At 33.8% G+C, this 15,083-nt stretch overlaps 1 protein-coding gene across 2 annotated transcripts in view; it reads right to left on the bottom strand.

Moving 5' to 3' along the window:
• The window catches only part of CDH9 (cadherin 9), a 60,996-nt gene that overhangs the window by 5,440 nt on the left and 40,473 nt on the right, over nt 1–15,083 (bottom strand). For both annotated transcript variants that reach the window (XM_037145371.2, XM_037145372.2), the window contains 4 exons: nt 14,759–14,946; nt 13,558–13,811; nt 4,198–4,334; nt 3,602–3,723 (listed from right to left, as the gene is read on the bottom strand). In XM_037145371.2, coding sequence (XP_037001266.2) covers nt 3,602–3,723; nt 4,198–4,334; nt 13,558–13,811; nt 14,759–14,946 — 701 coding nt within the window. The remainder of the gene's footprint in view (nt 1–3,601; nt 3,724–4,197; nt 4,335–13,557; nt 13,812–14,758; nt 14,947–15,083) is intronic.

Here is a 15,083-nt window from a genome sequence, read left to right as displayed (position 1 = left end):
GTGCTTTAAATATGCCACTGAAATTAAGGAAACAAAAAATATGTCAGCTCAGAAAACTGTGCCAAAATTTTTGTTTTTGTTTTAATGGTTATATTTATTGTGGCTCATTTAATTAAGAATAAAACTTACACAAAACATAATTGAAATAAAACATATTATAAAATGTAAAAAAAAGGATAAAACAATGTTCGTCAATATTCCTATACAGGGTATCTCTAGGATTCACTGTTGGATTCTTGCCCAGCACGGTGTGCAACCGACCTTCAAGCAAGAATTGATCACTCCAGTATCAATCTTCTTTGAACATTTTAGAAAGTACCAGTTTTTTGTTATTAATTTTTTACCAGTCTGTTGTATCCACTAGATAATGGTTGTCTCCAAGGGAGAGATCACAAAAGATGTATTAAAAAACAGAAGCACTTAGCATAACTGCCTCCTAGAGATTAAAAACACTACTAAATACAGTTTTGGGAAATGAGCAATATGTCATATAGTATCAGAAATCAAAACTTTTAAAGTTATGGGGCACCACAAGTACAAGTACAAACATATTTCATTCAAATATTTGCCTTTCTATTAATGGTGTTCAAAAAGTTTAAAAAGATATAGAAAAAAATGCTTCTAAAGTTTTGTAAGATCCATGTCAACTCAGAGAAAACGCAGAACCTCTTTGCTGTGCCCACGATGAGCCACAGGTGAATTGCAGTGTAGCCTTTGGAGCAGCCAAGGTTGAGTTGTGCACAAAAATTCCACTAAGCACTTGTTGTGGAAAAGACATTGAGCTGCATATCAGGGGTCTGTTTTCCTAGTCCAGGGCCTGTAATTTGTGTGATTGGACATCACAGTCATTAATTACTTGGACTTTCAAATTTCTCTTAAAAAATGTTGTACCATTTTTAGATATCATAGCATGACACTCTTTGATAAACTATTATTGGAATTTCACAGTGGTTTAATGTATGCTTTGCTTTGGGTGTTATATGTACCTTTTTTGGACACACTAATCTGCATACTCATTAGTCAAGAGTTATCCTCTATAATTTGATATAAATCATAGTTTTATTCATTTTGAAAGAATGACATGCCACCTTATGTCTTTTTACATGATGCTTCTGAAAGTGCATGATTATTGATGCAAAGTGGACCCACTGTTTCTCCTTAGAAATTTGAAGCATAACACAGAAAAATGTACACAAGGCTTAATATTATTGCTCAATATCCTGTTTCAGGATAGCAAAATCATATCTATTATTTAGTAATATGTATATCATAGACAACAGTGTTTCTTTAATTATACAACTGAGTTTTTTTAATGATTAAGTGGACCATTCTTTAAGCATATTTTAATAGAGAATACACATCAGAGGCCTAAACTAGATATCATTTTTAACCTTGCCAATTTTTACAAGAATATCAATTTATATCAAATATATGAAAACCCATAAACATTTGACAGTAGTATATATTAAAATTTTTATTAGCCAATATCAAATATACTTTACCATTATAAAACATTAATTTGTAACATACGAGTAACTCGTATGAACAAATAAAACAGTCTACTGATAGACAAGTGAATAAAGAAGCTCTATAAGCCAACAGTGGCTGGCTTGTGCCCCTTCAAAAGTTATGCCCAAGTCCTAATTCCCAGTACCTATGAATTTGCTCTCATTGAGAAATAAGCTATTTGCAGATGTAATCAAATTAATATGAGATCATACTGGATGACATGGGTCCTAATCCAATTAATACCACATCCTCATAAAATGAGAGAAATTGGGATGAGAGAAAGAGACACAGGAAGCATGACATGCAACAGTGGAGACAGAGATTGGAGTCACTTGGGATCCAAGCAACTGCCAAGGTTAGGAAGTAGCAAAAAATAATGGTCCCCTTATGCCTTCAGACAGAACGTGAACATGCTGACACACTGAGTTTAGAACTATGTCCGAGGATTCAATTTATTGTTTAAACCATCTAATTTGTGGTAATCTGTGATGGAGGCCATTACAAGGAAACTAATTAGAAACTAATATACCTATGAAGATTTTTTAAATGGCCACATATTTATGAGAACTATCTTCAACCTCAATATTTTGGAAGAATTGATGTTAAAATTATTATGAGACATTACATGTACATTATTTAAAATCAATGTTGCCCAATAAATAAGCAATGGTCCACATATGATGGGAGTTACTGAATATGACATATCAGATATATAACATATTTGGAAGCATATGAGTATACATGAAATTAAATTATTCCTGCTTTTAGAATTATATCAAATAAAAATAACACCAAGTAGTGTATAAATATAAATGTACTATATAGTACTCAATATAGTACTGTCTGATAAAGTAATACTTTATTGATAAAGTGAATTTTCATTAATAGGTATATAGATAAATAGTTTAATAACTATGCTATAAATATTAAGCATCAAATTAAAAATAAACATTTTTTTGACCTGGGGATATGCTCATTACTGGTTGCAAGATAAGAAAAAAAATAATGTTTAATCTAATCATTGTAATGATTCATTGTTGGTAAAATGAAATGAAAACTTTGAGATGAAGGTACAGGTACAGTGGGCTTCTTGTGAGAGATGACTTCCTGGCATGCAGGTGTCTGCTTTCTCCCTGTGAATCTCCATCTGGCCTTGCCTTCCTGGGTGTGCGTGGAGAGAGCGTGATCTCTCTGAAGTCTCTTCTATAAAGTACACTAACCCGGTTAGATCAGAGTCCTACCGTAATGACATTTTAAAACCCATTTCTTCCTTAGGAGCCCCATCTACAAATACACAACAGTGGTTAGGGGGCTTCAATATATGAAGGTTGGGAAGAATAGAAACACTCAGTCCACTACAGTCTCTATTGGAACAGAAGACTGTATTTCACTTATATTTTCTATATTAAAAAATAATCACATTATACAGGATTCATTTACCTACATTTTCTTAAAGAAATACCTAAATAATTGGTTAAAACTTCTCTCAGTAATATTTATGCCATTACCGTCATTTGTAAGGTACTGTAGCAGTGTCGAAAATAAACATATTTTGACTTTGCTTAAAATTATTTTAGAGCTATCTGAAGTATTTCTCTGTAGAGGACTTAAAATATTTATTTTAATGTCACTAGTATTCAAGTTGAAAAATAGCAAACAAAATATAGCTTATATTAGACCAAAATATTCTGAGCAACTAAAAGTGACAAAATAAAATCAACAAAATGATGATTGATTCCCTTTATACTAACAGAGAACAATTTATTTCAATTTTATGTTTTTTAAATGTATTTCCATTCTGATTATAATTCAGTATCAACATAATTATGAATCCAGCTAGGACTGGTACATGAATGAAAGCATATATTATATTTTTTCCTGTGTTAACATGGATTCCATAATTAAAAAAACATATTTAAATACTCTTTTTTAGATCATTGTGAGTTTTGTGGTAAAGGAAGCTAAGCCACACAAAAGACTGACAATAGTTTGTATGAAAAATAAAAAAGACACATTCAAGTAAAGTAAGGCAATGTCATCAACTTTGTAAAGAAAAAATATCATTTTTAAAGTTCAAAATAATTTTATTTACCTGCCCAGGTTTTGCATTTTCACAAACAAAAGTTTCATAGTACATGGCAAATTCTGGAGCATGGTCATTTATATCTAGAATTCTGATGAAGACCGGGACGTGGCTGCTTTGTTTTGAGTTATCTGCAATGAGAACATGGATGAGAGTTCAGTACTATGTACTGAGAAGCAGTGATACCACTCTCCCCATTTGCAGCTTAGCAACAGGTCGTTTATGTGGTGTTCACCACTCGGCTGCATTGCTCATGGGCATCTCAGCTGTCTCACATGGTCCACAGGGAAAGCATGATAAAAAGAGGAGAACATGATGGATAAAAAACTATTATTTGTAAGAGATACCTTTCTTAAACTGATTAATGTAATGAGGTTTGATTTTTTTCTATCTTATAGGAAAGTATCAAGAAAATCAAGTTTAAAAGAGATGAATATTTAATAATCATTAAAATAATTAAAAAGGCAACCCACTCGAAATGATTCCTCTCAGATCTTTTTAATGATATAATCCTTCCACTCAAGAAACAAGAGTCTTTTTTAATGTCATTATTCTACCACTTTGGTGAAAAAGAATGTGTTCAGGTGGTTGTCTTTCCCACTTACTTAACTCTGTGGCTATAATGGTGATGTTGTGCCAGGGAGACGATTCCCGGTCCAGGGGCTTTAAGGTGAAAATAGAGCCGTTTTCTGCGTGGATGCTGAAAATTGAGTCCGCGTCAGTGTGCCGATCAATGGAGTATCTGACAGGAAAGAAAGTCCTAAATCCAAGTATCGTTTTAAGATTATTAGTTCACACAATCGGTGATTCACACCATGTTCTGATAAAACATAACCAGTAAAATGCTGAGAACCTTTTTAAAATTTTTATGTAATGTAATTGCTATTTAAACAATTTGATGTATTTTTCTGTTTCAATTCTATGATTATATGTACTTTGAAGTGATTATTTATAATCATAAACCTTTGCGGCTGCTTGTAGGTAAGCTTCTAATTGTCACTTGATTTAGTACCTTATTACAGATCCGTGCAGTGTTTGAGACATATTAAGCATTTATTTTAAACTTGGGATAGTTGATTGCATTGGATAAATACAAATTATATTTTAAAAAATCACATAAGAACACGTGTCTGCAGAGTCTTTAAGAGCATAAGCAAATGCAGAAGGACTGTAGTAAAATTGCTTTTGATTGACTCTCTTCATAACAAAATATTTAAGCTGAATCAAATGTCTTCCTCCAATTTATCCCTCCAACCTACACCAAATAAAGATTCAATGTCATTAGCAACATATATATCTCTTATTAGGTCTAGATATGGAAGACATCACCATAGACTTCCTATCATTCTGTGGTTTGCAAAATAATGCCATTCCATAAAAGATGTCCATCTCCATATTCCTGGAACTTGTGATAATGTTACTTTATCCCACAGGAGTTATTTTGCAGATGTGATCAAGGTTAAAATATAGAGATGGAGATTAACATTGATTATCTAGATGGCCCTAAACTAATCACACGAACCTTTAAAAATAGAAGAAAACAGAAAAGTAAAATACTAACATATATGAATTACATGGGAATCTTGTTAAAAACAAATTCGTGGGAGCTGGGATTCTGAATTCCTAACAAATTCTTAGGTGAGTTTTATGTAGCAAATACATGGAAAAAAGGTCATATAGCAAGATGACAGACCATGGGATAAACTGGTTAGGAAGGGAAAGAACATGCTTCTGGTTACTGCAAAAACCAGGAGGGACTGAGCCCATAGAATAAATTGCTTGAGTCCCAAATTGTCCCTCTTAAAGAACCCACATACAAACGTGCTCAGACTGATATACTCTGATCTCCAGCACTGGATTGGCAGCTTAAAATGTATCAGTGGCTTACAGGGAGAAAATGAAGTGCCTGGCACAAGGCAAGAGCCGATGGACAGCTTTCTCCTGAACAGAAAGCTGGGCAGAGGCCATTATCCCTTTTCAAAACTTCCCACGATAGAGCCACAGAGCCAGGCTAACACTATATTCCCCACCCTGGAGATCCTCTGAGACTATGTTTTACCCAACTTAGTGCCCACCTAAGCTGTTAACAGTGAATTTTCCATATGAATGGCAAAATCAGCAATCTTAGCTCATGCTTCACAACTTCCTAAATCTTCTCAAACAAGCAACGGCTGGCCTCAGTGAGCTCCCATATCTTTTGCTAAGTGCCCCCCTGACCAAACACTAGCAGCAGCCAGCCAAGATTCATAGCTTGGCTTTGCTTGGGAGTCTCCAAGCCTAGCACAATTAACAGCCATCTCAGATTACTTTATAGCTCAGGCACGATGGCCCCAGGCAAAACACAGGTAGGGGCTGACCTTGGCCTGGGTCACCCAAGAAACTCCAGAGCCTGCACACCCAGTGGACAGCTACAGACCATGTCAAAGCACCACCAACCTGCCTCTGCATAGCTGATATTCCACAGAAGACAGAGATTGGTGGCCAGTGGTTTTAGTCAGTCCTCGAAGCTGACTGACCTGAATAAATCCCTCCCTTTGACTTCCCAAAGCAACTAAGCTCAACTACAAGAAGAGGGAGTACTCACCTCCCATGAAGGGTACACCTCAAGTGACCAGCTTGAGTAATACAGGGGGCTGTGCCACTGGACTCTAAAAGACCCTATTACATTAGGCAACACTACCAAGACAGGGATTTATAACAGCCCTAGGAAACACACAGAAACAAACACAAGGAGCCTGCCAAAATGAGGAGACAAAGAAACGTGGCCCACATGAACAAAAAAAAGTTCAAAACTCCAGAAAAATAACTGAACAAAATGGAGATAACAATCTATGAGATGCAGAGTTCAAATCACTGGTTATAAGGATGTTCAAGGACTTAGTGAGGACCTCGACAGCATAAAAAAGATCCAGTCAGAAATGAAGAATACACTAATTAAACAAAAGAACAATTTGCAGGGAACCAATGGTGGAGTGCACGATGCTGAGAATCAAATCAATGATTTAGAACATAAGAAACAAACAAAAAAAAAACACCCATTAGAATAACAAGAAAAAAATACAAATAAATGAAGACAGTCTCTGGAGAAACTTGAAATATTCCAATATTTGTATCATAAGGGTTCCAGAAGGATAAAAAAAGAGCAAGAAATTGGTTATCTATTTGAAAAATAATGTACTAAAACTTCCTTAATTTGGTGAAGGAAATAGACATGCAAGTTTAAGAAGCACAGAGTCCCAAACAAGATGGATTGATAGAGGCTCACTCCAAGACACATCATGATTAAAATGCCAAAGGTCAAAGATAAAGATAAAATCTTAAAAGCAGCAAAGATAAAATCAGTTAGTTACTTACATGGAAGTTCCCATAAGACTGTCAGCTGATTTCTTAAAAGAAACTTTTCAGGCAAGAAGAGATTGGCAAGAAATATTCAAAGTCATGAAAAACAAAGACCTATAGCCAAGACTGCTCTAGCCAGCAAAGATATCATTTAGAATCAAAGGACAAATAAAGAGTTTCCCACACAAGAAAAAATCTAAAAGAGTTCATCAGGAAACCATTATTATATGAAATTGTAAGGAGGCTTATTTTTAAAAAAGAATAAATCAAAACTATAAACGATTAAGCAGCAATAAATACATATTTATCAACAATTGACTCTCAAAGACAAACTAATCAAAACAAGAAGAACAGAGACAGAATTATGGATACAGAGAAAGGTTTGATGGTTGCCAGAAGGGAGGGTGTTGTGGAAGAATGGGTGAAGAGGTGAGGGATGACAAAGTACAAACAGGTAGTTGCAGAATAGCCATGGGGATGTAGAGTACAGAATAGAAAATGTAGTAGCCAAAGAACTTATAAGCATGACCCATGGGAATGAACAATGAAGTGGGGATGGCCTAAGGGAGTGAGGGATACTGTAGGGAGGGACAAAGGGGGAAACTTGGGACAACTGTAATAGCATAATAAATAAAGTATAATTTAAATACTAATAATAAACAAAATAAGTCACTTCACTCATAAAAAAAGACTAGTAACAGATAACTAATGGGCTGATTAATAACTAATGTCTTTGTTAGGTATCCATTACAAGCACTTAACAAATGAAGTCCTTTTAGTTCAAGAAATTAAGGAATTATGGTTCCAATCATAAATCTATAATATATTTACTATCAGGCATGGACTTTGATAAACATAAGTAATAGGTATTTAGGTTTATAAACATTGTAAAATATTGGCAATTTTTAAACATTGAATGAATAGGATGAAAATACATTTATCTAAATGATAGAGTATTTTTGGTTTGGGTTGTTTTAATAAAGAACATATAAGTTAGTGTATTATATGAGCTACACTGAACATAAGGCATATATGTTAGTAAACTTAGAATTAAAAATTAATTTAAACAATTTAACATAGTACATTCTTGTGCTTGCCTAATTTATTTTCCAATAAACTTTGTATAGTGGTTTGTTCAGACTCATAAATATGGCTTTAAAGTGAATTTGGGGCATAGATACAAAGGCTTATCCAGAAGGTACCCAGCCATGTAATATAAAATATAGAGGCATTTTCTAAAGAAGATAAAAGATACGGTAATACATAGGACAAGTATACCTCAGTCCCCTTCAAATTAGGCACTGTGGTACCTCACACAGTTCTCCCAGTCACCATCAGCTGCCCTGTTGTATTTTCCTGAATCTCATGGATGGTCTTAAATCTCTTCCCTTTCAAAGATGATTTTAGTTTTGGGAAAAGGCAGAAGTTGCAGGGCACCACGTCTGAGCTGTAGGGGGCTGCATCCATGGGTAATTTGATGTTTCACAAAAACACTCTGCGTGAGACATGGATGTATGAGTGGGCACGTTTTTCTGATGAAGCTGCCAATCACCAGTTGCCCATAACTGTGGCCTTCTGAATTATCTGAATAGTTTCTGCTGAGGAATATTCAAGCTTAATGCAAAATTTGATGCAGGTTAATTGCTCTATTGGCTCAGTCATTTTGAATGTGATGGCCACACAGTACACATGCTCACTTTGTGGCATCTACTGCCCCCACTGACTAGTATAGTGAAGTCATCATTGTTCACCAATATGCACATTCCAGTCCACTCTCCTTGGCTGCCAGTTAACATGGATGTTGTGGAAACTGTTCTTGTTATTTTAACAACGACTGGACTATTTCCAGACAGGCCTCGTATATGCATCTCAAACGTGGGAAACAATTTAAATATATGTTCCTAGGTTTTTTTCTGTACCTCACTCCCAAAATATGGAACCTTGGCTCAATCACCTTCTTGTGTTTGGGGAGGGTAATTCAATGAATGACACTGCTTCCTGGAAATAGTAGTGTTCCCTCACTTTTTCAATAACTATTGTTGTGAATTTCTTATATAATTATTATAAAAAGCATTTGATGGGTTTGGAAAAACTCTCATGACACACAGTAACTGCCCAAGACTAGCTATGTTCTGGTGTACAAAATCCTAGGTAGAGAATATTTAGAAACATAGATATATTAATAAATAATGAATATATGAAAATATATAAAACATTATATGTGTTTATCCTAAAAACAAAAATTGTATTAATTTTTAACCAGAAACTCATAAGCATCTGAGATAGTTTATATTTTTAGGGTTTCTATTAATATATTAAAATGAAGGATGGAAATCATATATATTTTTTAATCTCCATTGCTTAATGATGTTAAAATGAAATCAAATAGATTGTTTTCATTAATGATCTATTTACATTAATGATCAGAAAGGAAAATAAATATGCCTTTGTGCCCATCGCTACTTGCCCCAGATATTAGCATGAAGGTTTTTATAAATGGAGAAACAGTTACCAGTTCTAACATTGTACAAATCCAGGTTTGAGTCACTTAGAGCTTCTATGAAATCAGACTAAGTTGGAAATTCAGTTGCTCTACACTTAGGTTCAAACTTGAAAGGCACTGTTTTCAAGTTAAGAATTCAGGAAGATCTATCACTGTAATGATTTAGCAATAGCTCACTTCAACATTAACACTACCAACTTCCAATATACTCAGAAATTTGCCCTAGTGCAAATAATGCCCTGCCATTTTTCAAAGCCCAGGTTATCATTTTCTTCTACTTAGTAGCCAGTATTCTATTTTCAACCTTCTGGTTTACCTATTAATAATAAATACACTGGATTATAGCAAATGACCAGAAAGAACCCAATAAACACTTGACACTCAAAAAAGCTATGTCTGGTCCAGCAGATTACCTATTAAAACATTTTCTTGATCTCCTCACATGGAATTTGAATAATAATATAAAAAAAGATCTCTGGCATGCTTTTTTGAATGATATCTTCCTCAGAGACTACATCCAATCATACAGGCTGAAGACAGTGAATAAATAAAAATCACAAGAGAACTGAACCTCTGGAAGCTGAAATCTGGTTTTGGTAATTTGCTTCTTTTTACATGTTCTACCATTAATACATCAGATCCCTGTATTTTCACCTACTATAATATAAAACATGTAAATTAAATGACAAACATCAGAACAAAATGATAACATGAAGAAACATGTCAGATAGCATTCCTTTCCTTTACTTAATTTCAGGCACTTTGTTGACTAATTTGATATCATCGGGCTATACCTATGTGCTTTCCTCCCCATGCTCTGCTTTTCAAAAATGTGTTTTCTGGCTATGAATTATGAAACTTTCATTCCCTATTAAAAAGAGATGTGACTATAAAGTTTGAACAAACTTTGCAGATATTAGTGACTTTTTAAAAATTCTTATTATTTGAATCCTTGGGATAAAATCAGGAAATATCAGGGAGTCACATATATGAAAGCACTTATTCTCTTATTGCAGTTTATGGTGGAATCAAGTAGATTTTATCAAGGCATAACTCATTTCTCACTAGAAAGTTTGTTTTGGACTTACCCTCAATTTGACTGCAGGAAAGAACTCTTTAAAATTTCACTGAACTTTAAATATTTTGAGCATAAAATAGGTTTGAAATGAAAGAACATGTTTTTTTTTTCAAAAGCTGTAAAGCTTATTATCAAACCTATAACCTAGGGAATCCATGATTACTAATAAAGCAAAGCAAAGCTGACAACAGCTGCTAATTGTACCCATAATCTCATATCACGAGTGGCAGATGTATTTCAGAAAATATGTTTGATGAACAGATGTACTGGTGGGTGAGCATTACTTCCCAAGCTTTCCATAGAAAATGTTTTTCCATGATGATTATCATAGCCTATTTCTGCTCTGGGCATCAGTCATTCTTCTAAATGCAATCAGAGAAAACAAAAGAGCCACAACTACAATGTTACCTCCTTGTTAAATCATTGCTGAGTTTGTACACTGTAATTAGATATCTAAAGCATTTTTTCATACATTGCTATGCTAACAGGAGGCAGTCTATATGATATATTTTCAGGAATGGCCTTAAGCATTGGCACTCTTGGCAATATAATTTTAGTTACATATTTTGAGATTCAATTTGTCTCCAATATTTTTCTTCTGTCATAATCCTTGAGATTTTATTGGTAAAACTGCTGTTCACTGTCTTTTCAAGTTTTTAATTCCCATAAAAACCATATAATTCTGAGAGAGCTTTGAACTTAAAAATTCATCAGCTACCTTTAGGTTGCAAATTTTACTATTAGTTTTTTACCCAGAAATTTTACTTCTGAGATTGTACCCTGATGCAATCAGGTATAGAACAGGAAAAGTGTGTGCAGAAGCTTTTTTGAAATGCTTTGACCCAGAAAGGTTACTTGTGAAACTGTGTCCTGATATCACCAGGCATAGAACAGGATAAGTGTGTGCACACACGCATGTGTGAATGTCCCCAAACAATCTAAAATGTTGTCAGCACTGTGTCACCTGTGTGACAGTGTGTTATTTTATGCAATAGAAGTTTAAGAAATAATGATATTGTCAAATATTCACAATTAATAAAAGTACACTCCTATATGTATATCGTATGAGCTCTACTTAATTAAAAATGGAGATACAAATGTGTATAAGTGTATTGTAATATTCACATATTTTGAATAACTCAAAATGTTAACCAATAAGTGAATAGATAAGCAAATTGTGATAGTCCCATACACTGGAATTAAAAAAATAAATTATTGATGCACACAACAACATAGAACAATCTTAACAACATGGAAAAATCTAAGACAGTTTTACTAAGTGAAATAACTTAGACAAAAGAGGATAATCACTGTATGACTTCATTTGTATAAATTCAAGAAAATCCAATCTAATCAAATCTATGTTGACAGAAAGCAGAACAGTGTTAGCCTGAGAATGAGGTTGGGTTCCAGGAAGTTTGAGAGGGGAGTGTTACAAAGGAATATGAGAAAAGCATAAGATATTTGTACACCATCTTGATTTTGGTGATGTTTTAATGGGTATATTAATATACTGGACTTTACTAAATCATATCATTTATATTTTTGCAGTTCTTTTCTGGTCAGTAATATTTCATTAGGTTTGTTAAAAATGAAGAGTAAAAATAAGGCCATAATTTTTAAGCAAACATGCCTATAGTGAGAGCTTATGTAATTCCATATTGTGGTCAATGGAAAAAGAAAAGAGAAACAAGACCAAAATCTGAGTGGGCAAAAGCCCTGTTTTTCCTTTTGCATAATTTTGTCTTTGAGTACTGCTTTGTACCACTGAATTTAGTGGATTGGTCAATGAATGGACATCTTATTAATTACCTTTAATTAATAAGCATAGTAAGAAAGCAGAGTACAATACATTTGGTAGAGAACTGGCTATACATTCAGATCAACAAGAGTTTGAATTCTCCCTTTGCTAATTGTGCTGAGTCCTTGAGAAAGTTCCTTAAACTCTTTGCAGCTCAGTTTATACTTCTGTAAAATGTGGGTGATAACAGTAGTAACTACCTTATAAATTTGTAGTGAGGCTTCAATGAGCTAAAATATAAAGCTTGTTAGACAGTTCTAGTTCAGAGAAAATGCTTAATAAGCCAGCAATTCTTTTATGGAGGAAAATATAGCCAACTTGTTTGACAATTTCATACCATGAATTTCATGCCACAATTATACTCATGGAACATATATGTTGTTGCTTATTATTTAATAATTAATAAAAATTTGTGTAAGGAGAAATGTTAAACTGATACAGCTTGATAAAGCCACTGATGTTCTCTGAATAAACAAACACCCTTGACAACATGAAGGTCAGAGTGCCTCTCTCAATTTAACCAACATTCATTGAATTCCAAATATTCAAGGTATTATGCCAAAGGAATGAGAAAAGCATATACAGATTATGAAGACTTGGTCTCATTCATACTGACGAATGCTCAATAGTTTGTCAATAAGTTACTTTTTATCTGAAGAGTAATTTTTTACTCTTCACTAATTTTGTCATTAGCATATAATTTAGCTATATTGGACATTAATTCTCCAATAGGCATTATATATCGTATCCCTCATGACTGTTATCAAAAGAAGATATTTCAACAATTTCCAAGGTCTCTTTTAATAACATTTCTAGAAGAATAATTTTTAAATTTATTTGGATCACGTATTATCTGAACTATCATTTACCCAAGAGGTACTAGAAGATAGCATCACAAGAGCTAAGGGATTAAAAATCCCAGACTCTGAAGACCAACAGCCTAATGTTCAAATCCAGCTTGATACTGACTAATTATTTACCAAGTTATTTAAATGCTTAGTACCCTAGTCTTCTCATCTTCAGGCAGGTGTAATAAGGTCTACCTTGTGAAGTGATGAGTCAAATTAAATATTAAATATATGTAGAGTACTTATAAGACAGTCCTGGTAAGAACTTTGTATAGGAAAGTATTTGTATCTGATCAACTAGTACAAATTACATTGTGCAGTATAATTTTTTCACATAGCATACAAATGGTGAGATTATTATTTTTCTGCAAACCTAGATTTTCTCAAAACCCTTACTTTATGAAATTGTTCACGGCATCTGGGTCGAATGCTGTCACCTGCCCGATGATGCTGCCCTCCTTCACATCTTCGTCTGCCTCTATCAGGTAAGAGATCTTACTGAACACAGGGGGCTCGTCCACGTCCTCAACGGATATTTTGACCACAGCTGTGTCTTTGAACGGTCCCAGGTGTAGAAATCGTGGGTCTGGGTGTGTGTTACTCGCATCTACTCTTAAAGTGTACAGCATTTTATTTTCAAAATCTAAATTCTGGAATTAAATAAAAGAAAATAAATTAATCTAATAGAGCGGGCATGACAATGGAAGATGACTTTAATGTTTAATAACCAGCATTCTTAATTTTTAAGTAGTTTTCCAAATTATTACTTCATAGGCATATCAAATAAGTTAGGAAATATTTCTGTCTTATGTTTATTTACAGGATGTAACTGAATATTATGGAAAATACATTAATACCAATTCTCACTTATATGTCACATTGTTGTGGTCACAGGTTTGTAATCTAATGTATATATATAGATTATTTTTACTATTACTATTATTATTACTAAAATTGTACAAAGTTAAAATGAGAAGATATATAGAATAAAGTAGAGATTTGTCAAAGCATTCATATAAGTTGCTTCCTTAGGTCCTACATTTCTAAAACTGGTATTAATAAAACTATTTTATTAATCTTAACACTGTGAAAAGCAAGAAATGAATGAAAGCAAACAATCAGGACAATAGAAAGTAATTAATATTTAACTGGATATATAAAGCTTCAAAATATTCTCCCACACTACATTAAAAATCAGTAAATCCAACATAAAGCAAATAGCATCTGCAGATTTTTTTACCTTGAATAGAATATTTAAAAAGGTAAATGTGCTAAAAAAAATCATTCAATGAAGTGGTGACTGCATGCCTATTTTGCCGCTGTGGATAAACACAAAACATGCACTTTGGAAGTTACCTAACCCCAGTTTGATTGGTGTCTTCTATAATCACAAACAGTTGAGGGTTTGTATCACTTTTTAAGTGTCAATAATAAAGGTGTTTAACTTGAAGTGAAATCACAACTATTCCTGCTTCCATGAAAGATAGACAGCATGTAAAGGATGGGAAAATAAACCCTAGGTTTTTCTTCCCTTAACTGGAAAGCAAAAATCAACCATAAAGTGCTCAAGGAAAAAATGAAGACAGCAAAGAGTAACCTGTTTGACAGTTATAATCCCTTCCTGTGTCTCCTTGTCAGTGAGGACGTCGAACATGTCGGCTCCCTCTCCCTGGGCAATGCGATATTCCATCTCCGCGTTCTCCCCCACATCGGGGTCGCTGGCTTTTATTCTTCCAAGGTGGGTTCCGAGAGGTGCAGACTCAGGAGAATTAAACAGATACGTACCTGAAAATTAAACAGGCGCTCTTTTGAGCATTTCATCTTTGGATAACAAAAATCCTTTATTTCCTTTGACCTTTCTACTTAAATAATTTTAAATTGGGAGAGTTTTTCACCATATTGAATTTTAAGCTGTCAAAAAT

This window comes from Artibeus jamaicensis, unplaced genomic scaffold (assembly GCF_021234435.1).
Source record: "Artibeus jamaicensis isolate MK-2021 breed Jamaican fruit bat unplaced genomic scaffold, CSHL_Jam_final scaffold_369, whole genome shotgun sequence".
Lineage (NCBI taxonomy): Eukaryota > Metazoa > Chordata > Mammalia > Chiroptera > Phyllostomidae > Artibeus > Artibeus jamaicensis.
This window is presented reverse-complemented; position numbering and strand designations above follow the sequence as displayed.